Below are 27,136 nucleotides of genomic sequence, written 5' to 3'. Positions count from 1 at the left end.
TTTGATTTGCTGGTTAGTTGAGTACTTATTATTTGACTATGATCAGGTGTTCCATTACATTAGAAATGCCATTATGGGTACTGGGATTTTTAATTATACAACTGAAGCTTGACTCTGGTTTTCTGGGGTTAAAACCTAAGTGTTTATTGAATCATTCATGCTGTAAACTATTTATTTACTTATTTATTCAGACCTGATGTGAGTCTACAAAAGCATGATAGGATAGTGACTTTTGCCACTATCATCTCTGTGGCCTTTGAAAAACCAATCCAGAAGTTTGGAATGCACTGGAGCAGCTTAGGGGTGTGGGAAGGAAGAAGAATCTGCAAAATAGCTAATTCTCTTCCTTCAGTGAGAAACTTCTGTTAGATTCCAGTTCCTCTTTGAACAGGAGGTCACTTCTACCCACAGAGAGCATGTCTGCACCCAACTCACTGCTAACTAACTAGCTTTTGTTATCAGCATGAATATCAAACTTGTTGAAGCTGTTTCCTTTTCGTTTATTGAAACCAATGAATAAAACTATTATTTGATTGTTGATTATGCCCAGTCAGCTGACCTTATTTTTCTTAACCAGTCAAATTTTCATTATACATATTCATCTGCTATGCATTTACAATATTGTAGATTGAATCCAGTTGGTTAGTGAAATGAAACAAGGTTACTGTTTTCCAGACCTTTTTTTCAATGTTAAATAAATTATTAGATTTTCCTTACCTTATGAAACTAATTTAAATACAAATAACACAAGTTAGCCTCCCCAAATCCCTTTTGGGAGATGGTGGCAGGATATAAATAAAGTTATTATTATTATTATTATTATTATTATTATTATTGAGGCCTATAAGAAATTGCAAAAAGATGGAGTAATAAACTGAGAAATTTCCCACTCCAGTTCTGCGTGAGAGAGTTTCAGTTCAATGTATTGTCGAAGGCTTTTTTTTTTTTTTTCCCAGCTCCAGACCTCACCCTCTGAGGATGCCTGCCATAGATGCAGGCGAAACGTCAGGAGAAATGCCTCTAGAACATGGCCATATAGCCCGAAAAAACCCACAAGAACTGAGTTTCAGTTCAGTAGTCATTCTCTTTGTGCAGAGCATTCAGTTCTTCATCCACCATATTTTCTGTTTTTCTTCTTTATCTAAAGCACACTGTTAGGTTTTTTTGTTTGTTTGTTTGGTTTTTTTTTTTTTTTTTTTTTTTTTGCAATCTTGGGGAGGTTTGTAAACTTTATTTTCAACTGAGCATGCTGTGTATTTTTTATTTCTTTGTGGCCCTAATTTATCTCCATTTTACTTACCGTGGGCCATATATTCACTCTTAGAGAATGATTGTATTTTCTTTAGTTAGTTAGATAAGTACACCACTGTCTCAGGTGTTACCAAATCTGCATCATTTTCAGTGAATGTTTGTTTAGTCCTCTAAGCTTCCATTTTCAAAGGTTCAAAGGTTTTCAAGAAGAGATACAACTGAAAAAAGGCAGTTGGTTGTCATACAAGTTCTTCTCCAAGTCCTGGTTTTCAGAAGACAAATGGGTTCTGATTTTCCTACACAAATAGATCAGGAAGTTGCACTTTAAACAACATTGGTGTTCTATAGTTGCTTTGTATGCTGGGGAAATGATTAAATGGGACACACCTAAGGAGGATATTTATCACATGCTTCTCATTAACTCATGCAGCTCAAAGAAAATGAATGGCACACTGGATCATCCTGACCAACCAGACATAGATGCCATCAAGATGTTTGTGGGCCAGGTCCCACGGAGTTGGTCTGAAAAAGACCTGCGAGAACTATTTGAACAGTATGGTGCTGTCTATGAAATTAATGTCCTGCGGGACAGGAGCCAAAACCCTCCTCAGAGCAAAGGTGAGGAATATCTCCCCAACCACTATGATAGAAAGTTTAATTTCCAATATTCTGTTTCATATTTGCACTATATTGTGGGAACTCTTGCCTTCATGTAGCTCAGTTGCTTTGTTTGATGTGATGAAGCATGCATTTCTCTTCCATATTGTTTTACCTGGAATGTTAGCAAGAAATGTCAATATGCCTAGAGATGCTTAAGGTGAATCTAAGAAAACCCAGTTGGCAAGTCCATGTTGTAGAAATGAAGTCTAGCTGACTAATAGGACCATACTTTGCAAGTAAAAGCAATTGAATGTGAAGGTTACAAAAAACCTCATCCAGTCTTCATACCTGACTTAGATTTATAAGGAAGGTCATTAATCTTATTCTTTTATTTATCACTTTAAAACTGTATTGTCTAAAGTGAACTTAAATCTTGACTACATTTATATTATAGTAGATCGTTTTGTCTTATATAATTTGCAAGCTGTCTTCTATTGGATTAGTATACCTTTTACCCTGAAATGTAAATGAAATCGCCCAAAGGGTTGATGGAGGTTAGCAGAAAATAAATTAACTTCTGATCCTCATCTGCATTGTTTATGATTCCTAGTTGGTCACCTCAGGTGTTATAATTGGAAGATCTCTTAAACTGAAAAATGAAACATATGAACTGTTCTACACTAGCAAGAGATTTTAGTGCAGGACTGTTTGAATGTTTCATTTCTCAGCTCTAGAGATCTTCCAGTTTGTATAGACTAGATCATATTTTTAACGTATTAGATTATTTATCCTAAAATATGATTAGTCTATACATGAATGAAATTCCAGAAGTTGCAGAGTTAGAAATATCAATTCAAACTACAGGAATGGGGAAGCAATGTTTAGTGCTTTTCTGTAGAAGAGAGAAATACTTTGCAAGTTCTGACAAGAACATTGTCCACAAGAACATCGTGGAATTTGCAGAATTGCAGATCATTTGGTTTTTCTTTTCCTTTTTTATGAGTAAAAAGCATTAAAATGTGAATTTTACCCTCTCTGTATAGTTCATTCTACTGCATGTGTGGACATGATCTAATGGAAGCACATATTTCAGAAAGGAAGCTTTGTCTTAATGGATTCTATCGATCAGGTTCTGTAAATTGCCCCCTTTGGGTCTTTAATGTATATGGCTAATAGCAGCATCCCTTGAATTGCTGCAAAGAGGAGAACTATATTGCTGTAGTTTATTGTATGAAAACCAGCAGAATCTTGTGCCACTTTAAAAAAATTAGTTGGCATAAATTTAAAGTGGTCTACAGTCTGAAAGCTTATTTGACAAGGCTTTGATACTTTTATCCCATTTCTAAATTGCATTTAAGTAGGACTGGAGGGTTACATAGTTAAGGTACTAACATGTTGTGAAAGAAATTGATAGTGACACCTTTTAGTTTAATACACTTTCAAGTGGAATGTCATATGCGCTGCATCACAGAACTTACTTGCTTTACAGGGTGCTGTTTTGTTACATTTTATACCCGTAAAGCTGCACTAGAAGCACAGAATGCTCTTCATAACATGAAGATCCTCCCAGGGGTAAGATAATGACCCTTATTTCTCTCATTTGTCTTTCAATCTCTCCACATAAATCGCAAAGTGCCACATTTCCTGGCACTGAATATGTGGAACCCTTTGGTTTTCTTTTTTCTTCTTATATATCAGTATAATAATTAGGATATGTTGTCTGCTACAGTAGCTTAAAGTCAATTTAAGCTGAAGCTATTCTGTTCTTTAAAAAATGACTTTTTCTTTTCCTCTCCCGTAGATGCACCATCCCATTCAAATGAAGCCAGCTGACAGTGAAAAGAATAATGGTAAGTGTTACAAAGTATGTTTTGTTTTAATGAGATCTGTTGTGTGGGAAGTCACCCATTTCAACTTAGGAAATTGTAGCCTACCATATGAGCCAACTGTCCAGGTTTCCCTTTGCAAACTGCCTGTTATCTGTGCCTTAGTCTTAGGAGAAGTTTACTTCACGGAACTGGTCCCCATGCTTTGGTGGAGGGCCTGTTGAGAACTCGGATAACAAAGAGATAATTACAGGGACACCTTCAGCTATATAATTCCAGCATTCATTGGAAGTACAAAACCTATTTCCCAGGTATTAGGTTTACTTGACAAAGTGCTGAGCTTGGGGAAAGTAATTCCAGTATGCCTAGAGATGCTGAAGGTGAACCTAAGATGAAAATTTTGGGATAAATCCAGAATTATAAAAGATAATGCCTGGTGTGTGAAGATATTCTTTAAAATAATAGTATTTAAAGATCTGTAAATCTCATATTATAAGTTCTCTTCTGTTGTTGTACATCCCATCTATATTAAAGCAAAGATTAGTCTAATATTTATGATATTGAAAAACATTAAGATAAAAGTATGTATTTTTGTGAATCACAGTTTTTGACTTTCTGTAGATTTTTAATAAGTAACACGAAGTACAGACAGTCCTCGATTCACAAACATCTGACTTACAAACAAGAACAGGGATGAGACAATAGGAAGTGAGAGCTATCTACCCCTAAGAATGGAAATTCACTTCTGAAAACATTATCATGGGGGAAAGGAGTCTCCACTGAGGCTTTATCACCAATCCTTGTTTCCACAACAAGCCAATTTTTTCAAAATCCAATTCTCACGAGGACAGAAAGTGAGGTGAAATCTTCTGAATGGGGCGCAGACAACAAAACAAATACTACAGGGGTGTTAACTCTTCCTGGTGCTATCCAAATGACATATATCTTCTACCTCCTACCATTTGTCCCATGAATTTGTAGGGTCCGTTTCCATGTGGATTTGTTTTAGGCATTCCTTTGATGTGAGTGTTTTCACTGCAGCTGACGCAGCACACCTCCTATCACTATAAACTGTTGCCCCATTGGTTGGTTATCCAGCTGGCACCAATAGGAGGTGGGGTCAGATTTTTGCCAAAGTGTGCGTGTGTATCTGAAGATACACTGAAGTTACACTGAAGCTACCCCTGTTTCAAGCACGGCTGGTGGGAACGAGGGAGAGGGCCTTCTCCGTGATCCCCCCCCCCCCCCCCCCGCCTCTGGAACTTCCTCCCCCAAGGAAATCAAAATTGCCCCTCCCTCCTCTCCTTTAAATAAACTACTGAAAACGCACTTATCACTTTAGCCTATGGAGAGGAGAAGGAGGATTAAAACATCGTAATGTCATTGCTGGAATTTCGGCAATTCTACCCTCAACCCTACATGCTGCTATAAGTCATCTTAATATTATTTTAGCTATTTTTGTTCATTTTTGGAGTGTTTGTTTTTATGGAGCTTATATGTTTCATTTACATAATTATGTTTACAATGATGTTATTTTGTTTTTGGTGCCCAACCTTCCATGACACCAAAAACAGCTGGACACTGAGTTGAAACAAAAAACCACCTCCTTCTGTTCTGTCTGTGTATTGTCTATATAAAGAGGCATTGAATGTTTGCTGTGTATATGTACTGTGATCCATTCTGAGTCCCCTTCGGGGTGAGAAAGGCGGAGTATATTAAAGTGTTGTTATTGTTGTTGTTGTTATTACTGTTTTTGATTTATGTATTGTATTGTCAAGGCATTGAATGTTTGCCTGTTTTGCTTAGAAGCTGCCCTGAGTCCCCCTGGGGAGATAGGGCAGCCTATAAATAAAGTATTATGTATTATTATAGTATTAAAATGTTCCTGTTCTGACTTGCATACAAATTCAACTTAAGAACAAACTTACGGAACCTATATTGTTCATAACTTGGGGACTGCCTGTATGTGGGTGGTTAGTTAGTGTGTTTACTACATTTATACCGTGCCTTTTTCCTGGGGTGGGAGCCAAAATGGGTTGCAAGGATTTAAAACAAGATTAATTTAAATTCTTATTTTACAAAAGTTAAGAAGTAAATAATATTCTTCTTCAAGTTCTCTGTGAATACATCACAGAGAACCTCTTGAAGAAACACAGTTACAGGTAAGCAACCTGTTCTTTCTGAAAACATGATTACACAGTTAAAAAAAACATTTAAATCATAATTACTATTTTAAAGAATTAAATGACATGCAGCACAACAATTAGACTTCAGCTATGTAACAAAAGTGTGCATGAATACAATGCTCTTCATCTACTGGTGAAAAACTTGCAGGAAGTCGGCTAACTGGACTTTCTGTGGAAGGAAGTTCCACAATCTGAGAACAGTTCCCTGCAGATCTTAAAAGTGTTAGCTGACTTATATATGTAAATACAGTCTGAACCCAAGCCATATAGGGCTTGAAGGCCAAAACCAACATTTGAATTGTACTGAGAAACAGACCACCAGCCAGTCATTTCGACTATTGTGTATATACATCCATAGACATACTTTTTAAAGTAAATACTGTTTAGTGCACGTCTGTTAACATTTATCATGGATATGGTGCACAATCTAAAGTCATTCTTAGAAGATTTTATCACAAATCACAGTTTAAGTAAACAGTAAAAGCTTTCATTATTTTAGTCAGGAAAGGTTCAGTCAGGGAGTAAGCAGCAAAGTCTCAGTATGTATTCATTCAGCCATCGTAGAGTGATTTCCCTTTTTGTTTTTCCTTTCTTTAGCAGTGGAAGATAGAAAGTTATTCATTGGAATGATCTCAAAGAAGTGCAATGAAAACGATATCAGAGTGATGTTTTCCTCCTTTGGGCAGATAGAAGAATGCAGAATTCTGCGGGGTCCAGATGGCTTAAGTCGAGGTAAGCAGATAGAACTCTGTAGTTTCACTTTTAAGGATCTCTCTTGTTACCTAGCATTTCATTTGGACAGTCTAAAAATCAGCAAAATTAATGTCCTTGCTTTCCATTTCTAGGCTGATATAAACATGATGGTTGAGTTCAATCCTCTTTTTTTCTTTTCAGGTTGTGCTTTTGTGACTTTTACAACAAGAGCTATGGCACAAACTGCAATCAAAGCAATGCATCAAGCACAGACCATGGAGGTAAGGCATGTTTTTGTTTGATCACAAGAAGTGTGGTGTCCAATATGTACAATTAAAAAGAGCGGTGTATAAAAATCCAATTGTTAATCACACTAGAGTCAACCCACTAAATCTCTGGAAACTTCATGCTGTTAAGACTAGCAATTGAATTTAGGCCACAGTATTTGGAAGCAAATGTCAAAGTAGTTACTTAGTGTTTAAAGTATGAGGTTTAAGTCACAAACTTGGTGTATGTACACATCACTTTCTACTTTTGAGAGGAAAATGGTAAGAAAAAATACAAAAAAATAACAGCAAAAACAAATCCATTGGATTTGTGGAATCCCAGCGATTTTCTTAAGAGGAATCATACGTGTATATAAAGCAAGAGTGCAGAAATGTTTTTAGCCTGGGATTGAAAAGCGGTTAGGAAACCTGGGGGGGGGGGGGGGGGGGGTGAGGTGCATGACATTTTAGGAATGTGGAGAGAGGAAAGAAAACTAAGTGGGACTAAAGAAAAATGACCAACTGTAACCATTATTGACAGTTTGCTAACATGTATATCTCAATTCTGTCTATTCAGGCTGACTTGTGATTTGTGACTTGTTTTTCAGGGGTGCTCTTCTCCCATCGTAGTGAAGTTTGCAGATACCCAAAAGGATAAAGAGCAGAAACGAATTGCACAGCAGCTCCAGCAGCAGATGCAACAAATCAGTGCTGCCTCTGTTTGGGGAAACCTGGCTGGACTTAATACACTTGGACCCCAGTATTTAGCAGTGAGTTTCTTTGATAGTTGCTATGTAGTATCACTCCTTAACTACAGTTGAAACGTTCCATATAAGTATTCTTATACTGAGATTTTAGTATTTTCCAGACAAGTTGCTGAATATGGGTGAATAGTCATTCCATTGTTATCGCTTCATAGCCTTCATATTGGTGTGGAGGACACAGTCAATGTGTGATAAGGGCTGGCCTTAGAGAGGTTTTGCTGATGGCATAAATAAGGAAAACATGTTTTTTCCATATAATGTAGTACCTGTGTGTGTTGTTGTTGCTGTGGTGTGGATCATTTTGTCTGCAATTACATAATTAACAGTGCATGAGCTATAATTTCAGGGAGACCATTTCACCTGGAGTGGCATGAGTAATCAAAACTTACCTTTTTTAATGACATTCTTACCCAGTATTGGGGAATGCTATTTCTCTGTGTGTAGCTTGATCTTGAGTGATGCATCAGCAACAGGAACTCTGCTTGAGACGGCGCTCTGGCTGTGGTGTAGTGCAGTGTCTCCCAGAAGTGGAGCCAGCCCTCATTTTCACTCTTGTTCTGTTTTTGGTGTAATGTCTAGCTTTATTTACAGCTCCTTCAGCAAACAGCAGCAGCATCCTCTGGGAATCTGAACACACTGGGCAGCCTTCACCCAATGGGAGGTAAGTGGCTTTGTACTTGTAAAGGTTTGACAACAAGTAAAAATAATTATAGTAATTAATGCAAATGGCTCTTAAGATTGTGTGGTGTGATATACTAATGTTAGCAAAGATTTATTGCAGTTGTCAATAACAGAGTCTAGTGGTTTTTGTGTTCCAAACTCTATCTTGTCTTTTTATTTTCTGTCTCCAGAAAATATTTTAAATACATAGAAGTAGAAAAATAACAGTTGTAACTATTTTTGAAGCAGGTCCTCGCTTTCCTTGCAAAGTACTTGCTTTTCATAATGTGTTCTTCAATTGTGTCTAGTGACTAGCAGATATCATGTTGCTGAAATAATGAACAGAAACTCAGTTACTCCATCTAGATCCAATGACAGAAAAACATAGAGAACACAAGTATTGTATCCATCCACAAACACAAATAATAATAGCAAATAAGCTTGTTATATGACGTTCAGAATGATAATTCTAATCTGATATTTTCCTTTTACTCTAATTCATATACTTCAGAAAAATCCTCTAATTTTCTAGCAAAGTGTAAACAATGCATATTTTCAGATGTCTTTCAAGATACGGTTTAGCAGTGAGACCGGTATGATTTTATGAAATAAACACACTTCAGGCATATCACATGCATGACCTCCTCCTTGCAAAACAAAACAGGCTTCTATGTTTCTCACCTATTAGCACCTCCATGATCCCTTTCCAGAACCTATTTTCAGGAGATTCCAGTGGAAATGGCAGTCTCCCCTTTCTGGTGAGAAAAGTTGTTCATTGACAGAAGAGATTATAATTGGATGACACTCTTTGTTTCTTGATGCCTTATACAGTACCAATAAGAACTCCTGGAAACTCCTATTGTATGTTTTCCACAACAAAAGACTTCCTTCATTATCAATTCCAAATGTCATGGTGTCTTTATGTTAGAGTCCATGTGTTTCTAGGATTCATATTGGAAATTGAGAAAGACTATTTTTTTATTTCTATCCCGCTTTTCTCCCAGATTGGGACTCAAAGTAGTGAAAAACATGTAAACAAAAACATTACAGCCATAAAAATAAACATAGTCATCAAAACACAACATCTCATGAAAAATTGTAAAGTGTGCAACAACATAATAAATAAATAAAGAGCCCAACATAATTTAAACATTCAATAGAATTAAAATCTTAACTAAAATCCATTCCTTAATTTGCTTGGCAATTTTTATAGAAGAAAATTTTTCTCTATTGAATCCGGTTTCTACAATGTATAGGAGTTCCAGTACTATTTTATTACTAGTATTTAATTTATCAAAGTATTTCTAGACTGACCTTTGAGTTGAAACTAATATGTAAACAAAAACTGTGTACTTGTAAGATTCTTGCTGGTAGGGAAAGAGAATGGTAAGGGTAATGGTGTGGAAGCCACCTTATGTAAGTATTGAAAAGAATGATTATAGTGTAAAACAATGTAAGATAATGCCCCCTTGATATTTTGAGAGTTCGATGTAAGATGTCAACATGATAAAGGGGAAAAAAGACAGCTGCTTTGTCATTATTGAGTGACTGTCAAGAGCATCTGAATTTTCACTTGCTCCTTTTCCCACAGTTAGTACAACTCCCATTGTCTCTCACAATTGCCTTTACTGAATAGGACTGGAGTGGGTTGTAGCCCAACAGGATTTGGAGGGCCCTGTTCTGCCCAATACTTCTCTAATATGTAGAGGCTGAAAAAAATGTATAATCACTGTCAGTTGTAGCTGGTTCTAGTTTTATGAGGAAATGAAAGAAGGGTAGGTGGGTTGGTGAGTTCTTCTGCAGCATGTGGGTTGAATCAAACCATGCTTGGAGCTAATCACCATGGAGCTGCAAACAGAATATTTGGTTCTATTTTAACAGTTCTTGTTTGAATCATTTTTGCCCCCACTCCAGATGGTAATCTCCTAGAACAGATTACATAAGGTCAGTATCAAATAGGACAGGGCCTGTTACAAACTCTCAGTATTGAAGACAAAACAGAAAAGGAGATCAAGCAGACCTGGGTATTCGTATTTAATGTTACTGAGTTTGGGATAGAACTACAGTATGACCCCAAATCCATGATGTGTATGTTTGTGGACTTCAAGTGGATTTGCAAAAAGGCTGCCAGGAGTAAACCCTATTGAAAAGAAAGACTTCTGGCCCAAGAAGACCATAGAGTCACGCTGGGGGAGCTAGAAAATGATTATAGGGAACCTATTTTTGTCAAATTTGGTTAAATAGACAGTTGATACTAATCACGCAAACATTTGAATCATGTGGTAGTTTGAGAGATAGCCAAAGCAAGTTATCACTAGTAGATAGATCTTGCTTCTTTGTCTCCTTCTGCTGAAGCTTGATGAGATGGCACATTGTTGCTTAGAATAGTCATGATTCCATAAATAGGAGCTGTAATGTTAGAAAGAGGTTTTTGTTTTGTTTTTTACATTGGGGTTCATAATGGTTTTGTCCCTAAAGAAGCTACTGAATGGTAGTGCTTTTGGATCCATCAGAGATCTAGAAGTTAGCAGTACAGATGCAGGCATAATGTGTGTTAATTGATGTATTTCAGGGTTGAACGCAATGCAGTTGCAGAGTCTAGCTGCATTAGCAGCTGCAGCCAGTGCAGCTCAGAACACACCAAGTGGTACTACTGCACTCAATTCTTCCAACAGTCCTCTAAGTGTGCTCACCAGCTCAGGTAAGAGCGATTTCCTGATAAAATACAAGGTTGGATGTCCTAGAGCCACGTTCTACATGGCTGTAGAATCAATTATCCATGCTTAAGCTATAAACTACTGTTTTTCCCTTCCCACTCCACTCCAGAATGGGAACCGGAAGTAAAGGGGAGGCAAAAGCATGGCAGAATTGCTCCTTGAGCATGTTAGCTCCCTCCAAGATCCTGTGCCTTTCCCTACTCATGACAGTTACCCACTTTGATATTTGGTTTGCAAGTCACTATGCCTATGCATGTGTGCACATGAATAGACTTTTTATTTTGAAACCAGAGTCGTCATTGGAGAAAGTTTTGTCTTTACTGTGTTAGAAGTGTTCAAATACAGCACTTCTTTTTATGTAAGTGAATGGCAGTTATTTTACTTCTGTAGAAAAAAAACCCGAACAATTTCTTTGAGGCTGTCATTGGGATAGGAATTAATCTTGCTCCTTATACCCCTATTTATTGCACCAATGAAACAAATTTTTGTATCCTCACAGACAGTTTCCTAGAAATTGGCAGGAGTTTACTGGGACTTAGCAGGAGTCATGAGAATATTTATTTCTGCACCATGGATTCCTTTTTTGAATAGTAGCTGTATTGTAAATTAAAGCAATGTTTCTAGACCTGTGTCTTTATGCTCAAGTGCAAAGCACTAATGAAAAATACAATAAGGTGGGCACCTCAAAGATGAACCAGCTCTAATGCATTCAGAATTCTGTATGATAGTGAAACATTATTAATACTTCTTTGGGGTCTCTGTGACTCATACAAATGAGCTACCCACACCTCTTCCAGTTTACTTGCAGGCTAAATACAAAGTGCTGGTCATTATGTTTAAAGCCCTAAACTGCTCAGGTCCAGGCTATTTGACTGATCACATCACCTCTTACAAACCAGCCTGGGCACTGGGGTCATCAGAGGAGGCCCCATCCCAGACACGGCTGGTGGGAACAAGAGAGAGGGCCTTCTCTGTGGTCGCCCCACCACCACCATCTCTGGAACTCCTTCCCTAAAGAAATAAAGGTGGCCCACTTCTCTCCTTTAAAAAACAACTGAAGACCTACTTTTGCTCACTAGCATATGGAGAGGAGGAGGATTAGATGGTCGAGAGATCACCACCAGGCCTCTGGTTGAGAACTATTTGTATTTGGGCTTTCCTGGTCCACACCAGCTCAGTGACCTCATTTGACTACACAACCAACCCACACCGTTTTGTGAACCCTTGCTGGCTGTTGTACACTAATGTGGATGTTTTGTTTAGATTTATGTTATTATAGAATTTTGTCTGATTACGTGTAGTGTAATTTATTGATGTCAGGTTTAATTTACTGATGCTAGGTTTTAATCTGATGTTAGGTTTTAATGTTACTTTTATATGCGTTTTTTCTGGGATTTTATGTTAGTATCATGTTAGTGTTATTATGGGTTCTGTGAGCACCTATAAAAAGTGCATTGGTTTTGCTAGTAAAACTCCTGATTGAGATGGCCATTCTAGGTAATCTTTGTGACTTGGTGAATGATCCATTGTATAGTTGCGTAAGCATTGCCAAGCCTTTTTACCACAGACCCATAGAAATAGAGAGGCAAGACGAAAGACTGTCCTTTACTCAGGCAATGTATCTGAGTTCAGTTATGGAGTCAGCTCTTCAGAATCACCTGCTTCCCTCTATTCCAGAGGTTCTCAACCTGTAGGTCCCCAGGTGTTTTGGCCTTCAACTCCCAGAAATCCTAAAAGGTAAAGGTAAAGGTAGTCCCCTGACATTAAGTCCAGTCATGTCTGACTCTGGGGTGTGGTGCTCATCTCCATTTCAAAGCCGAAGAGCCAGCGTTGTCCGTAGACACCTCCAAGGTCATGTGGCCGGCATGACTGCATGGAGCGCCGTTACCTTCCCGCCGGAGCGGTACCTATTGATCTACTCACATTTACATGTTTTCGAACTGCTAGGTTGGCAGAAGCTAGGGCTGACAGCGGAAGCTCACGCCGCTCCCCGGAATCGAACCTGCGACCTTTCGATCAACAAGCTCTGCAGCTCAGTGCTTTAACCCACTGCGCCACCGGGGGCTCCTCAGAAATCCTAACAGCTGGTAAATTGACTGGGATTTCTGGGAGTTGTAGGCCAGAACACCTGGGGACCCACAGGTTGAAAACCACTGCTCTATCCCGTCATCTGACTCCACTGTACCAGGGAAGCTTTGTTGTATTATTGTCTTGTCAGATCTTCATCTCCGTATCATAATTTTCATGTTTGTAATTGTTCTTACTCTTACTGTTTGGATCCTTTTTCTTGTCAACACTGGTCAAGAGATCATATTCAGGAAACAGCTTCATTAGTGGAGGCATTAATAGCATCCCATTATGTGAGATATAAGATTATAGATAATCAACCTCTCTAGTGGGTTAGAGTCACACCACTCACTGGAAATACACCATTCATTTTCCTTTAGAAAAACATAGAGATTCTTCATTTGTTATTCATCTACGAAAAAGGGGCTTCCTGTCTCAGCACAACAAATCTCTAAATGGGTTGCAGTGAGCATCCATTTGGCCTATGAACTTGAGTGCATTGGCTGCCTTTTGAGAGGGAACTCATTTCACCACATCTCCAAAATTGCTGCCAGATCTCAAACAGATGTGGTGTTTGGGAGGGCTGCATAAGAATACTTGGGAGACATGACAGTTCCCTCCTCCTATGGTTAGTAGCTTACTGGTCTCCCATTTCTGTTAGTTACAGAGACCACAAAGGAGTAGGGCATGTTGCTCACCTGTAACTGCAGTTCTTTGAGTGGTCATCTGTGAACTCATTCAACCCCGCCCATCCTCCTCTCCTTGTATCCTGACTATCCTTAGAGCTATGGCTGCTGCTTTGGCATCTAGGAACCAAGAGTTTAGGCAGGAAGTGTGCAGATATGATATGTGGGGCGTGGGAGGAACTGCTGCTGGAACATTGATGTAAGAGTTCTAGAAAATTCTGGATTATGCACTGTGAGGATGCAAGTCACCTATTTTGGGGTTTGTTTGTTTTTTACAATGTATCTTTATTAAAAAGAAGAAAAACATTTTTATAATATAAAACAACAATAAGGAGAGACTACAAAGGAAAACAAACTACATCTACCAACTATATTGATACTACAGACAACAGTAACAATCTATAGTAAGATGCATTTTGCCCATTTGTATAAGTTCACAGATGACCACTTGAAGAACTACCTTTATAGATAAGCAGCCAATCCTTCTGAATGTTCTGGGGGCAAATGGGATCACAACAGATTAGACCACAGTGCTTTTATTAGTATAATAACACTACTGTACACAATTAGATAATTTATTAATTCATTGTTCAGTAGATTTATGGCATCCTAAGTATTCCTTATGCAAACCATTAGTTCAACATCTTTTGGCATTTTTGAGAAATTAGTAAGCAGTACATTGGAACCAGCTAACTATCTCATTTTAATAGCAGGTTCATCACCAAGTTCCAGTAGCAGTTCTTCAGTTAACCCAATGGCTTCTCTTGGAGCACTACAGACTCTGGCTGGGGCTACTGCAGGCCTCAATGTTGGCTCTTTAGCAGGTAAGATCAGCATGGCAGAAAGACTGAAACCAAAATGAACCATTTGATTTGATTCCTACAAAGTGTTGCTCCTATTAATAATGGAATATGTTTGGGTAATAAATAAATCACTTTTCTCTTTTTTCTTTTCTTTTCTTGTATAGGAATGGCAGCCTTGAATGGTGGTTTAGGCAGTGGTGGCCTTTCAAATGGCACAGGAAGCACAATGGAGGCCCTGACTCAGGCCTATTCTGGAATCCAACAGTATGCGGCTGCTGCATTGCCCACACTTTACAACCAGAGTTTATTAACACAGCAGAGTATTGGTGCAGCAGGAAGTCAAAAGGAAGGTAAATGAAAATACTGGTGGGAGGCAGGCTACGGCATGGTGGTGGCACAGAATATTATCTACCACTGATTTAGATTACAGGTACCATGGACAGGAACTAAAGATTTCCCTGTTTCCCTCTCTGGGTTTATTCATCAAACAGCTAATGTGTATATACTGGTTTCTATTGAGCTTTGAACATTCCTAAACACCCAAGTACTTTACATCTGTGCTTTTCACTAGGAAAAAGATGTATTTCATTATGTCTTCATTATGTCCATTATGTCTTTAGAGTCGTCATTCCTACTTCCTGTTTTATGGGAAAGTAGATGTTTGATTTATATTGTATATTTCAGGATTTGAGAATATTTCACATCAAGTGTATTCAGTAAATTCTGCATGTGCCACTTTTTTTGCTAGCCCGCTAGATAGTATATTTACATTAGTCAACAACTGTAAAACAGAGGATTGGCTGGCATTTAGTATTGCAGCTGTGGATGCATTACCAGAAGTTACAGGTCCATAACTGATTCTTACTCACGAGCACTACATAATCATGACCATAGCACTGTTGTCATGGTCATGAATGCCCTCACAAAATTCTTTACCAAGCTAGTGAAGAAGGTTTCTTCAGCTGGTGATCACGGCACGAAACAACATTTCACCTCCTTCCCACAAGCAAGCAAGGCTGTGACAATCAGAAACACCAATCAGATGCATATATGTAGCTAAGTAGATGATGTAGAATCTGGCCAGCATAATTTTTATTCTATGAAATTCATATAGAATTTCACCTATAGAAGCCACCTTTTAACTGGAGATTTGCTAACTCACTGACCACTCCATTACCAACAATTATACCAGGAACAGCAGATACTGAATTTATTGAGAATACAAAGAAGTCCTTCAAAGTTAGCTTGGTGTGTCTGCATGCCTTCAAGTCCACTGCTGGGCTTATGGCAACCATGTGAATTTCATAGGGGTTTTTAAGGCAAGGAATACAATAGTTAGTTTTACCAGTTCCTTCCTTTGAAATATGGCTACAACACCTAGAATGTATTGTGGTCTTCCATCCAAGTGCTTAGCAGAGCTGACCTTGCATAGCTTCCACAATCTGATGAGATCTGGTGCCTTTAGGGTTTTTAGGATCTCAGCTTGGTAGCCATGTGTTAGTTTGAAGAACCACCATATTGAGTTGTGATTTTTCCCCTATTGTTAAATAGTTTTTATTGATAGAAAAGAAAAACCATACTACAACTATGATGAAGTGAGTACATTTTTAAATCTGCTTTTTAATCTATTTTCTAACAAATACAAAAAAAAGACCTACACACGACAACATTTTGACGAAACAAAGAACTAATAAGATAGACCAATACACAGACTTACACACTGTTTAAATAACTGTTTAACTGCTAAGTTTGAGAAGGATATGTCTGAAAGGTCTTTCAGATTTAATTTTTCTGGCAGGAAGCAGTCAGATTTCCCTCCTCAGGACATGGTAGAGTTTCATGATACTTGGTGTACTGTGGAACCAAGTCCCATTTTGTAAGTTTGAATACATTTTGGCCTCTGCTTTTATGCTCTGCATTAAGATCTGGAGATGTGTGTTTTTCTTGAATTTGTTTCTAAATGAATGTTTTAAAGGTCCAGAGGGAGCCAATCTATTCATCTATCACCTCCCCCAAGAATTTGGGGACCAAGACTTGCTGCAGATGTTTATGCCTTTTGGGAATGTCGTCTCTGCCAAGGTTTTCATTGACAAGCAGACCAATTTGAGCAAATGTTTTGGTATGTTGGGCTAAGTTATTTTTTACTGAAGAAAAATATTAAATTAAGTATAAGAAAAACATGGTTTATTTCAGAAAATACGTTGGGAATTGTATCTTGAAAATGCCAAGGAAAGTGTAGTTGCTATTTAATACCATGAGATGTTTAGAAGTGTTCTTAATTCTTTTTCTCAAAGAAAAAGTATAAATGGGATGAAATCAATGTTTTGTGTGTACAGCTTATAAGAGTATTTCACTCATCTTATCTTGCCGTGAACTTTGTTTAAGCCATGCATGTAATATAAAAGGCTTTCATGGCTGGAATCACTGCGGTGTTGTATGGTTTCCAGGCTGTATGGCCTTGTTCTAGCAGCATTTTCTCCTGATGTTTTGCCTGTATCTGTGACTGACATCTTCAGAGGATCTCTGAAGATGCCAGCCATAGATGCAGGCAAAAGTCAGGAGAAAATGCTGCTAGGCATGGCCATACAGCCGGGAAACCACACAACATCCCAATAAGCCATGCATCTTCCCATGGCTTTCTTTAAGAGATTAAAACTTCAGAGTACTTTTGCCTTGTATTTGATTCTGTTTCCCACCTTGAACAACTGGAGAATCATCAAGTGAAATACAAGCTAGGACCTCTGTGTTTGCACCTGCCCCGTGCTATAATTCTTCTGTGTCCATTGCAAATAAATATAAAATCCTTGTTTCTTCATGGTGATAACATTTTTACATAATAGCATATTTGCAGTGTTCTACTGTAATCTTACTTCTGGGGATGGATGATACTGATTTTAATAGAGTTTATCCTGTCAGAAGTAATTACGTACAAAATCAATTAGTAAAGTGGTACATCTTTTGATAGTAAGTCTATTGATAAATTAATATAAACTTCATATCAATTAGCATTTCAATTAATTTCTTACTCAAATTCCATAATTATTTTGCTATCTGATGAAATAATTTGTAGAATTGACTACCTATTAATAAAACTCTCAACCCAGCTCTTGGGTTTTTTTCAGCCATAGGCTAGAAATAGAATGAAAAAGTTTATGGAACCTTGATGGACCAGCACACGTAGCAGAGGGACTGTGTTAGGGTTGGTGGGTCACTATAATTGCAGGCATTTTACTGGGTAAAGAGAAGATCCTGTCTTTTTTCCTTGTTTCTCGTGTGAGAACTTTGCAGAACATAGCTGTTATTCGTGCTTCCTTCACAAACCTGTTAGATGCAGTCATTCCCTTCCACATCCCTTAGTTTGAACATCTTGCTATTTAATCCCTTTATGTGTTCTCTCTGTCCAGCCAATCATAGTATGTTGCTGTTTGTATTCCTTCAATATAAATTCATTATTTATTAATAATGTATTAATATTAATGATGATGATATGAAGTCATTCTGGATATGAAATATTATAGTCTTAAAACAAATTTCACTTAATTTAACTAGTCTTAACTACATTTATTTATATGATGTTTATACGACTTGTACATTCAAATAATACATACAGTATAGTTGCAAATTACAGTTAGCCATCGCTTGGGAGTGCATTTGCTGTGGATTCCTGCATGGCAGGTGGTAAGCCTAGATAACACTTTGTGATCACTTCCAATTTCAAAAACAGAAATTTCTCTGTTTCCCAGTAATGCTACCACTCTTTGTCCTCTCTCATTATTACAGAGGGCCATTGATCTCCAGGAATGGCTTTTGGAGATACATGGGATATTGTTCATGATAATCTACACTTACACAGAACTTTTTGACTCCCTTAATTCAAAAGCCATCTAGTGTGTTCTCCCACCCCAGAAACACAGACTTTCCAAGTTAGCACTCCTCTGGAAGGGAAAACTGATTTCTTCTCCAGCTTCTGTCGCATTTGCTCCTATCAGCTGTATAAGTCAAAGGCAGGTTTTGGGAGCAAAGTTCTGGATTTTGATAGGAACTATGAATAAGTCGGGTTTCTCTGAAACTTTATATAAAGAAGCTTTACAGGCTAAAAAAAATTAAGCCATCTTATACATTTAACTATAGACACTTTAAGAGTTCACATATTTTGCAGCCAGGGCAAAATGTGGCCCCGGAGACTTGGGCTTAGAGTAATGGGTTCAAATTACAAGACAGGAGATTCCACCTGAACATTAGGAAAACTTCCTGACTGTAAGAGACTAACAGTGGAACTCTCTGCCTTGGAGTGTGATGGAAGCTCCTTCCTTAGAGGCTTTTAAACAGAGGCTGGATGGCCATATGTCAGGAGTACTTTGTGCTTTTCCTGCATGTCAAGTGGTTGGACTTGATGGTCCATGTGGTCTCTTCCAATTCTATGATTCTATTATTATATCTTCAGTCTGAATGTACTGTATCACTTATGCCAATTATCTCACTTCTAATGTCACTTTCTCTTTTTGTTAGGTTTTGTAAGTTATGACAATCCAGTTTCTGCACAGGCTGCCATCCAGTCAATGAATGGATTTCAGATTGGCATGAAACGACTGAAAGTACAGCTCAAGCGCTCTAAGAATGACAGCAAGCCATACTGAGCGCCCCTCCCCTCTGGAACTGGAGTGAGAAGGATCTTCTGGTAAGTTGGGGAGGAGAGCGCTTAGTGATTGAAACTCTTGAAGGCTGTATTTTTACAGTCACGGAATCTAATTGATGTCATTCTATCTGACACATCTTCCCCTGAAGACTCAGCTGTCGCCTCTACTGGGAATTCTTCGGATGGAGGACGAGTTTGTGCTTTTGTTTCCAGTGTTTTACTTTGGAGTTTAGGTGCCATATCGCTGATTCTTTTTTTAAAAAAGTTTGCTGTGTTTGTAACCTGTGTGTATTGAGAAGGACCAATGCCAGCCACCATGGGGAGGACAGCCACATAGCAGGTGCAATTCAAACTGACACTGTATGACTTAAACTTGACAAAGAGAAGAGGAGCAGATCTGTTGCCAAATCCTAAATGATATCTTGGAGGAAGTGAAGGGACTGAATTCAAACAACTTGGTGGCTGGTAATTGAGCAGACCCCAAGGATCCTTTCTTGTTTACTCAGCTTTATTTAATTAATACAAGGACTTTATATTGAATCAATCACTAGGGTGGGAGAAAATCAGTTCGGCAATTAATGTGTTAAATTCATGTGTTAAAAGGAAAACTGTAGTGAGTTTAATGCTGTAGTGCATTTGTAAGGGGCAGGTAGTGCGAGCCAATGAGTTTTTAAATCAAACATTGGCAATCCACCCAGAGCAACTTTTAAAAAAAGAAATCGACATTGGTAATCTTTTGGTGGTGCTTGCTTGATGAAAACTAGACTTGAAATCAAGTCAGTAAAATACTAATGCATACAAATAAGGATGTAAGCTAGGAAATCCTGGTTTTAAATGGACAATCTTTTTCAAAATTGGTGTGTCATGATTCAATTTTTCATTCTTCTTCCTTTTCAGTTCTACATCTTGTACATAAAGCAGTTAGCAGAATCAATGCCCATAAAGTATAGCCTAAATCCTCCTTAATACTAAACAAACAGGTGATTTTTAAATAACGTCACGTTGCTCTGATTAATAACATTCTACTTTTTGCACACTTTCAGCAAGCATATAACCGGAAAAAATATTGTCCCAAAGATTCTTTTTCTTATACACATATTTTTTTCATATTAAAAAAAAACCTTGCTACATTACAGTTTTCCTTTGAGTGTGCGTGCCAATATCAAACATGTAAGGTTACATGCAAAGGGCTGAAATGTCACCAAACCTTGATCCTGCCTTTGTAGTGTGTGTAGCCTGGTGCCTAATCATTTATAAAGTCAGGTTTCTTCCCTTTCTAATACACACCTACATTTTCATATGTGTGTATTTGCCAAAGTGTTAAAGGCCTTTTTTTTTGTATACACCAGTGACATTTGGACTAAAGGGAACTTCTGACATTCTGACCTGAGCCATGGCAAGAAGTCAGGATAGAACTTAGCCCTTGAGCCACAAAAAAGCCAGCCCTACTAGTAGAGAAGCCTACAGAGTTTATACATAAGATTCAGTACACCTCTTTCTCAGTTTATTCTCATCCCTGTTAATTGTCATGCTTTCTCACAATGCACTAGTGAATCCATATGCCCTGTAGTTGGAAATCGGGTATTTAAGGAAAATGGGGAGCAGATTTCAGGAAAAAAATCAAGTTCACTTTGCCAGAAAGATTCACAAGGCTCATTCATCCTGAATTGTCATTTCAGAATGTGCTTGGCATGGTAAACCTCAGAACAAGACTTGGCCATGATCAGGGACTGGGTCCCCTGTGTTTAAAACCTCAAAGTGTAAATTCTGCAAGGCCATCCTTCTCAGGTTCAGACTATCTTATATGATGAAGTTTAGAAGTATTATTGTTACTAACCTATCTGTAATCCTGGTGGATGGGTTAGTGAATATAAAACTGTCAGTATTATAAAGCACATATAGTAATGGCAAAAAAGGTTGAATGGTCAAACTACCAAATTTCCTATTTACGCTGGCATATGGTACTTTTCTATGTTGAATACTTTGGTCTGTTCAGAAGCATATGCATACATTTAGGTGAACTGTATACATTTGAATTTTGTGCACTAGGAAAAGTTGTGTCCTGATATTCTGTGGCAAAAATGAAGTATTGGAGTATTGAGGCTTCCAGGGTTGTCATGGGATTCTTTTTATAAATAATATACTTTTCAGGAAAAAAAAGGTCATGGTTGGGAGCAGCTGCTCCAGATGCAACCTAATATAACTGAGAATGTGTTTCTATTTTTATAGAAGTTTTATACTGCTCCTGGGTGGAGAATATTTATTATCTAAATTATTTCACTGGAAAAGACCAGGGTTTTGCATAATCCTGAATGTGATTGTGTTACATATACATGCAACAATGTGCTTGATTAAAACTACTGACTTTCAGTGGCCTGTTTGCAGCTGGACAAACTGCTAAATAGGAGAAAAATTAATGCTGTGAACCAGTGGAGGGGGAAAGCTGTGCTCGAGTATATCTGTAGTCACTCCTCCCAGTACCTCTTCTGTCCTCTGCTCTCTCTCAGTCCCTTTCGTTGTCTCTTCTTTGGCCACATATGTTGTTTTCTCTGAATAATCTATTATCACTTTTTAATGGCCATAATTTCCATAATCTGTTGATATGCTGTCATCATGGCCACCATGAGACAAAATGCCTCCAGTTGACTTACAAGAAAACACTTCAGCATAGATTGTCCTATATAACACCAAGTAGTATGATTCATTCACGTGCCCTCATCCCGCACAGCACTGTTACCAAAGCAGATATAACCAGGTTAATTTTCCAAAATTAAATCTTTAGAATATATTGGCAAAGATTTTGTGCCTTTGGTGCTGTTGTTATGAATGAATCTAGAAGACTTGAACCAAAATATGCCTTTTTCTCACTTTTGTTTGACCTGTTAATTGGATCATGTACGCTTTTTTCAAAACATTTTAAAATTAAGACTCTTGAATAGATTCACTATTGACAAGAAGTTTCGATCTTACATGCACACATGTGTTTCCCATGTTATGTTTTGGTCCAACCTGTCATACTGTCAATTTTTTGTAAAGTTTATCTCTCTTCCCCACCCCATTCCCTGTTCAGAGTTGAATAAATACTTTGGCAGAAAGCCAAATATATTGTCTTATACGTTCCCCGTTTCAGAAAAACCATATTAGTTTATTATGTTTGGACCAATGGATCAAATGCACACTGTTTTAATTGTACACTATAAAAATAGTCATCTCTATATTAACTTAAAATTATATTTAATTATGAGAGTAATTCTGACTGCATTTTAGATTAAATCCACTTCTCAGAATAAAATGGGTGTGTTCAGTAATATGCAGACATGAGATGGAAATGAGATAAGGAAGACATACTAAAGAATATTTCAAGCAGACTTGGCATGAGACAAATGTTGAAGTATTGCTTTCCAAAGGAGCCTTATTTTTATAAGAAAAAATAGATTGGGCAACCAGTGATTAAAGTTGCCGCATGTTTTTACAGATTTTTCCTTTGACTTCTTAATTTGTCTGTGTATGTTTACAACCAATTCTTGTAAATGTATTCATGGAAGGATCTACTTCTTAGATTCTATTTGCTATACTTCATGTTAAGAATAAAAAACCCAAGGTACTGTTTGTTAATTATCCTGGGATACCTAGCTTCTATGAAACTTTCATTTCCTTACCAAATGCAGCGTGCTCAGAAGGGGCAATCCTTGAGCAAAGATGAACATTGAATTAAGGCAATTTTCACCTATTAACCTCCAGTAGCACCTTCCTTCCTATTCCAGAGGGCCTCTCAACCCTCAGGATCAGGTTTTCTTGAGGTATAGAGGACTGCACTGGGAAGGGGTGTTAGTGAGGATTTTTTCTTCTGCACTGGATAGGAAGCTTTCTGCTATTGTAAAGACTTCTTCCATCCATGAAACACATACTCTGGATCCAAAGCCAGTATTCCTGATTTTTTTCAACCTAGATAACATCAAAATTAATTGTGATACTGTAGCTGTAATATTTGTAAGCTACAGATCCACATGCTTTGAGAATCCACAAAAACAAATTAAAAGGTTGCTTTATTTCATGTGACAGAAATGCAATGGTATGTTTAAATCGTGTTGTATTATACCTCTGACTGTAACTGAAATAGAAGTTAGGAAATGAAAGAAGCACACTATTCCAAGTAATCATATTCTGTTTTAAACAGTTTTTCATGTACATCATCTCATTAACAGAACGCTTACATGTATCTGTCCTTGCAAATTACGTCTTTTGTGCTGTGCCCTCTATTAGTGATTCTATCAACTCTAAAAATTTCAAGATGCTTCAGAAAAAGCTTCTACCATTCAGACTGGCAACAGTGACTGTAGAGATTCTAAGAGTCCAGAATTCCTCCTCACAAGTTCAGGAAACATTATTTTTTAATTGAGAGAGTTGCAAAAGCAAATTTATTTGCAACTATCAAAGTGAAAAGGGCTCAGCTGAAGCAAGTATCAACTTGCAGTCAAGTCTTAATTCCTTCCTATTTCATAAGGGATTCAGTTCCATGTAATGTGCCATATGTCACTATTTTATTCTAAAGCTAACCGCTAGTATTGCATTCAAAACACTAGCTGGAAAAAGTGTGGATTCCATAGGCCACTACTGTCTAAGCAATATCCTGTGCTAGGAAAGGGAAAAAAATCCCAACTATCTGCCACCTGGGGATTCCTTCTCTGTTTCCCATCCCTTACAGTCTGAACCATTTCTGGAACCATATTTCAGGAAGTCAGGTTCCAGCAGAGTGGGTTTACTTTGACGCCTTCCTCAAGCAGAGGTAGCAGGAACACTGGCTTAGAGCTGTGATAATATGCACAGCCACCTGTGTGCCTCTAAGCCATAGTCCATTCTGCAGCCAGTATCTAAAAGGAATCCCAGGCCTCTCCTTCCCTTTGGTTTCTGACAGTTTTGACATTTATTTGGTGTCCTATGCACTTCAACCTTTACTTGTTCACTGTTGGCATGTGCTACCCCTCCTTGTCAGCTCCCTTCCCCAAGAGGTCTCATTGTACAGTGCCCATTCTTGTTCTTTCTCTCTCTCTGTTTGGATGTACTGCTCTGTGTAACTCAGTGGGTCTCCTTCTTTCTGGTTTGTTTTTTTTCTAGATTCCTGCCGTTTGTTCATCGTTGTGCCTAAAGCATGTCGATGTGGCGTTCAAGTACATCGTCCAAATCCTTGTCTCTTCAGCTTCTCTGATGCTTGAACTCTCACCTTTTGACCTTGTGTTGACTTTTGATGCTGATGTGTATTTTTATTATGTTTGTTTCTTCTTTCTTTTTTTTCCTTTTTTGTGCTGCCAAATTGGTTTTGCTAGAAAGACTGCTGAAGGGGAATATTTAAACTTGCATTTGAATATAAAAGAATTCTATTTTTCTAGAACTTCGTAAGATAACCACTTGATTTTGTGATTCTGATTCTTTGTAATTGTCTTCAGAGCAGCCTTGCTAGCATACCTTGTGGAGTATTTGTATTTCTGTGAACATACAGCCAATCACTTTCTAGGCTTAGTTTTTTCTGTGTGCTTAGTTTTAAAACAAAAATCTTTGAAGGAAAAAGTCAAATGATGCAACTAAAAACTTTCAGGAGGTGTCCGGTCACATTTTGCTGAATCTACATTTTGTGCTTGGGGAGATAGCATGTATTCTTTGACTTGAGTAGCCTCAGCAGAAAACACTTGAACTACACTTTCTCCTGATTGTAGCTGCATTTTTGCCCTGGCACTTACTACTTTTTTCCTTCTTGTGTGATTATCAGCCTTTGTCTGCAGTGAAAGTTTAATCAAAGTTGATGTTGTATTTTGTTAAACCCTAGCATGCTTAGTTTTTTGTAACTACAATCTCCTCAGCAAAATGTGAGATTTTGTTTGTTTTTTCCTTTAAAAACTCAAGTAATGCTCTTGTAAACGTTTTGCATGTTTCCTGCTGTGTTCTTCACAATCTTGTATATACACACACACACTCTTCACCTCTGTTTTCTATAGTTTGTGCAAAAACTGAGCAATTTAATAAGTTTCAAAGCTAACTTTTTTTGAATGCCAGACTTGTGGTCATGTATCATGTTAGGACATCTCCTGTGCATTTGGACTGCTCTACATAGTATCTGCACCTTGTTCTACCATCACAGCTATGGAAAGATCTCAGGGGGTTTGATTGCACTGTTCTGGTGATGGCAGCAGGGATAGTCGATAGAAGTTCAACAGAAAGTTGTGGGATGTTTGCTGTAATACTGCTTCTGAGATCCATTGGAGCTCAAGCTCTTTTGGAGTAGCCTTAATTTGTACCTCTTATATAATATCTGGATTGCTTTGTGAGTTTTAACACCACTAGAACTCAGTGACGCAAGCTGAATTGCTCTCCACTCCCGAACACTTGAAGTAGTATGTTCTGCATTTCCTATAGAAGGAATCTGTAAGCCTAGGCTCAGAACTGCTGACTCTTTCTCCAAGCGATAAGCACAATATAACAGCCTACTAGCTGTTGCCTAAACAGGGTACCAACCCCGGCTCCTTTTCTCAGGGGCCTTAGCTGGGGGATCTCCTTTATGGAGATTTTTTTAAAGTTTTTGTTCTTAAATTGGGCAAGGAGTCATGCAGTTTTTTTTTCTTTCTTTTTCTTTTTGGTCTGATGAAGAAATATAACAGATTGTCCTTCTCTGGGAAATGTGCCTCAGCCTTGCTACACATACAATCTATTATAGAACCTGAGACTTAATACTGAGTTTCATAATTCTTGTAAGGAAGTCCTGTGGTAGGTGCTTTCTCACAAGGAGCAAAGGGATGGGGAAGCCATGAAGAAACTGAGAGGAAGAAGATGTGTGAAGCAAAGCTTTTGCAGATAAAGATTTGTAGGAGGCCTATCCAAGCCACATGGAGTGTTACCTTGCCTCATTGTTAGGGTCAAAAATTCCCCACCCCCTTGTTGGGCAGAGTAGCACTTCTCCATGCTTCTTAGATAAATACGCATAGATAGATTTTCCCCTCAATCTTATGATCTCGAGGGCAGATGTTTTCTTGAGAAGGATGTGGCTGCGTTATCTGGAGTACAGCTGTGAGATGGTGGCTCTTAGGCTCACAGTCACAATGCACAGAGATGTCTGATAGCAGGGGAGTTGAAAACCTGCATTGTATAGATTAATTTTGCCAATACATTTCTTTACAATGCTCATACAGTTTCATGAGGAACTCTGGAGAATCCTGTGGAATAAAAATCTCTGGAGAAAACCAAAATGCCAAACATTGGATGTTACTTTTCTTCTTTCCTTTCCTTCTTAGGTTGTTTTAATTATTCTGTGGTGGTTTTAATGGATTTGAGACAGTAAAGCAGCAGCTGCCTTTTATTTCTGGCTGCTTTTTGTGAATAATTTAAAAAAAAGAAAATTTACATTTTGGAAACAAACCTGTGGGCTTTTTTATTGGTACAAACATTGTATTTAACACTAGGGGTTTTGTACAGTTTTTTGCCTTTTCTACTAGAAAACAATGTAAAGTGATTCACAGATGTGACAAGAAAACAAATTGCCACTATGACCAAATGTAGAGTCTGTTCTGCAGTAACAGGATTTAATCAACTCAGAGTCGTGATTCTGTTGTAGCAATGCTTTTCTTTACCTTGTTTGAGCTGTTCTTTTTTCTTGTTTGATTTGCAAAACGAAATGTCCTTTTTGTGTGAAATTGTGTTGTATTCTGTAGAAAATTATGGATTTTACTTTAATGGTTTAAAAATGGAAGCACATGTTGCTTTTTTGATCACGGAGTTTGTGTAGTGCATTTAAAAATGAAAGTTATGTTACAAGTTTGGAACGAGCGAGTATGTATTAAGGAATTTTCTTCCTTTTGTGTGTGGTTTCTTTTTGTCCCACTGGGGAACTTAAAGCTGTTTTAATTGCACAGACACACAGATAAGAAGTCATTTTGTATATGCCAAGTGTGGTACCTCCCTTTGTTTATTTGCTATTAAACTGTTTGAGAAGAAA

The 27,136-nt window shown here is 37.9% G+C and overlaps 1 protein-coding gene across 11 annotated transcripts in view; it reads left to right on the top strand.

Moving 5' to 3' along the window:
* CELF1 (CUGBP Elav-like family member 1) overlaps nucleotides 1-27,136 on the top strand; it is a 41,482-nt gene extending 14,346 nt beyond the window's left edge. For 3 of the 11 annotated variants that reach the window (XM_067462771.1, XM_067462775.1, XM_067462780.1), the window contains 12 exons: nucleotides 1,682-1,869; nucleotides 3,341-3,423; nucleotides 3,653-3,701; nucleotides 6,461-6,595; nucleotides 6,758-6,837; nucleotides 7,431-7,592; nucleotides 8,166-8,247; nucleotides 10,819-10,947; nucleotides 14,427-14,540; nucleotides 14,684-14,869; nucleotides 16,495-16,638; nucleotides 19,029-27,136. In XM_067462771.1, coding sequence (XP_067318872.1) covers nucleotides 1,692-1,869; nucleotides 3,341-3,423; nucleotides 3,653-3,701; nucleotides 6,461-6,595; nucleotides 6,758-6,837; nucleotides 7,431-7,592; nucleotides 8,166-8,247; nucleotides 10,819-10,947; nucleotides 14,427-14,540; nucleotides 14,684-14,869; nucleotides 16,495-16,638; nucleotides 19,029-19,156 — 1,470 coding nt within the window. In that variant the 5' untranslated portion in view covers nucleotides 1,682-1,691 and the 3' untranslated portion in view covers nucleotides 19,157-27,136. The remainder of the gene's footprint in view (nucleotides 1-1,681; nucleotides 1,870-3,340; nucleotides 3,424-3,652; nucleotides 3,702-6,460; nucleotides 6,596-6,757; nucleotides 6,838-7,430; nucleotides 7,593-8,165; nucleotides 8,248-10,818; nucleotides 10,948-14,426; nucleotides 14,541-14,683; nucleotides 14,870-16,494; nucleotides 16,639-19,028) is intronic. The other 8 variants (XM_067462772.1, XM_067462776.1, XM_067462774.1 and 5 more) reach the window with 5 other exon arrangements.

The sequence above is a fragment of the Anolis sagrei genome, chromosome 1 (genome assembly GCF_037176765.1).
Source record: "Anolis sagrei isolate rAnoSag1 chromosome 1, rAnoSag1.mat, whole genome shotgun sequence".
In the NCBI taxonomy this organism is placed as follows: domain Eukaryota; kingdom Metazoa; phylum Chordata; class Lepidosauria; order Squamata; family Dactyloidae; genus Anolis; species Anolis sagrei.
This window is presented reverse-complemented; position numbering and strand designations above follow the sequence as displayed.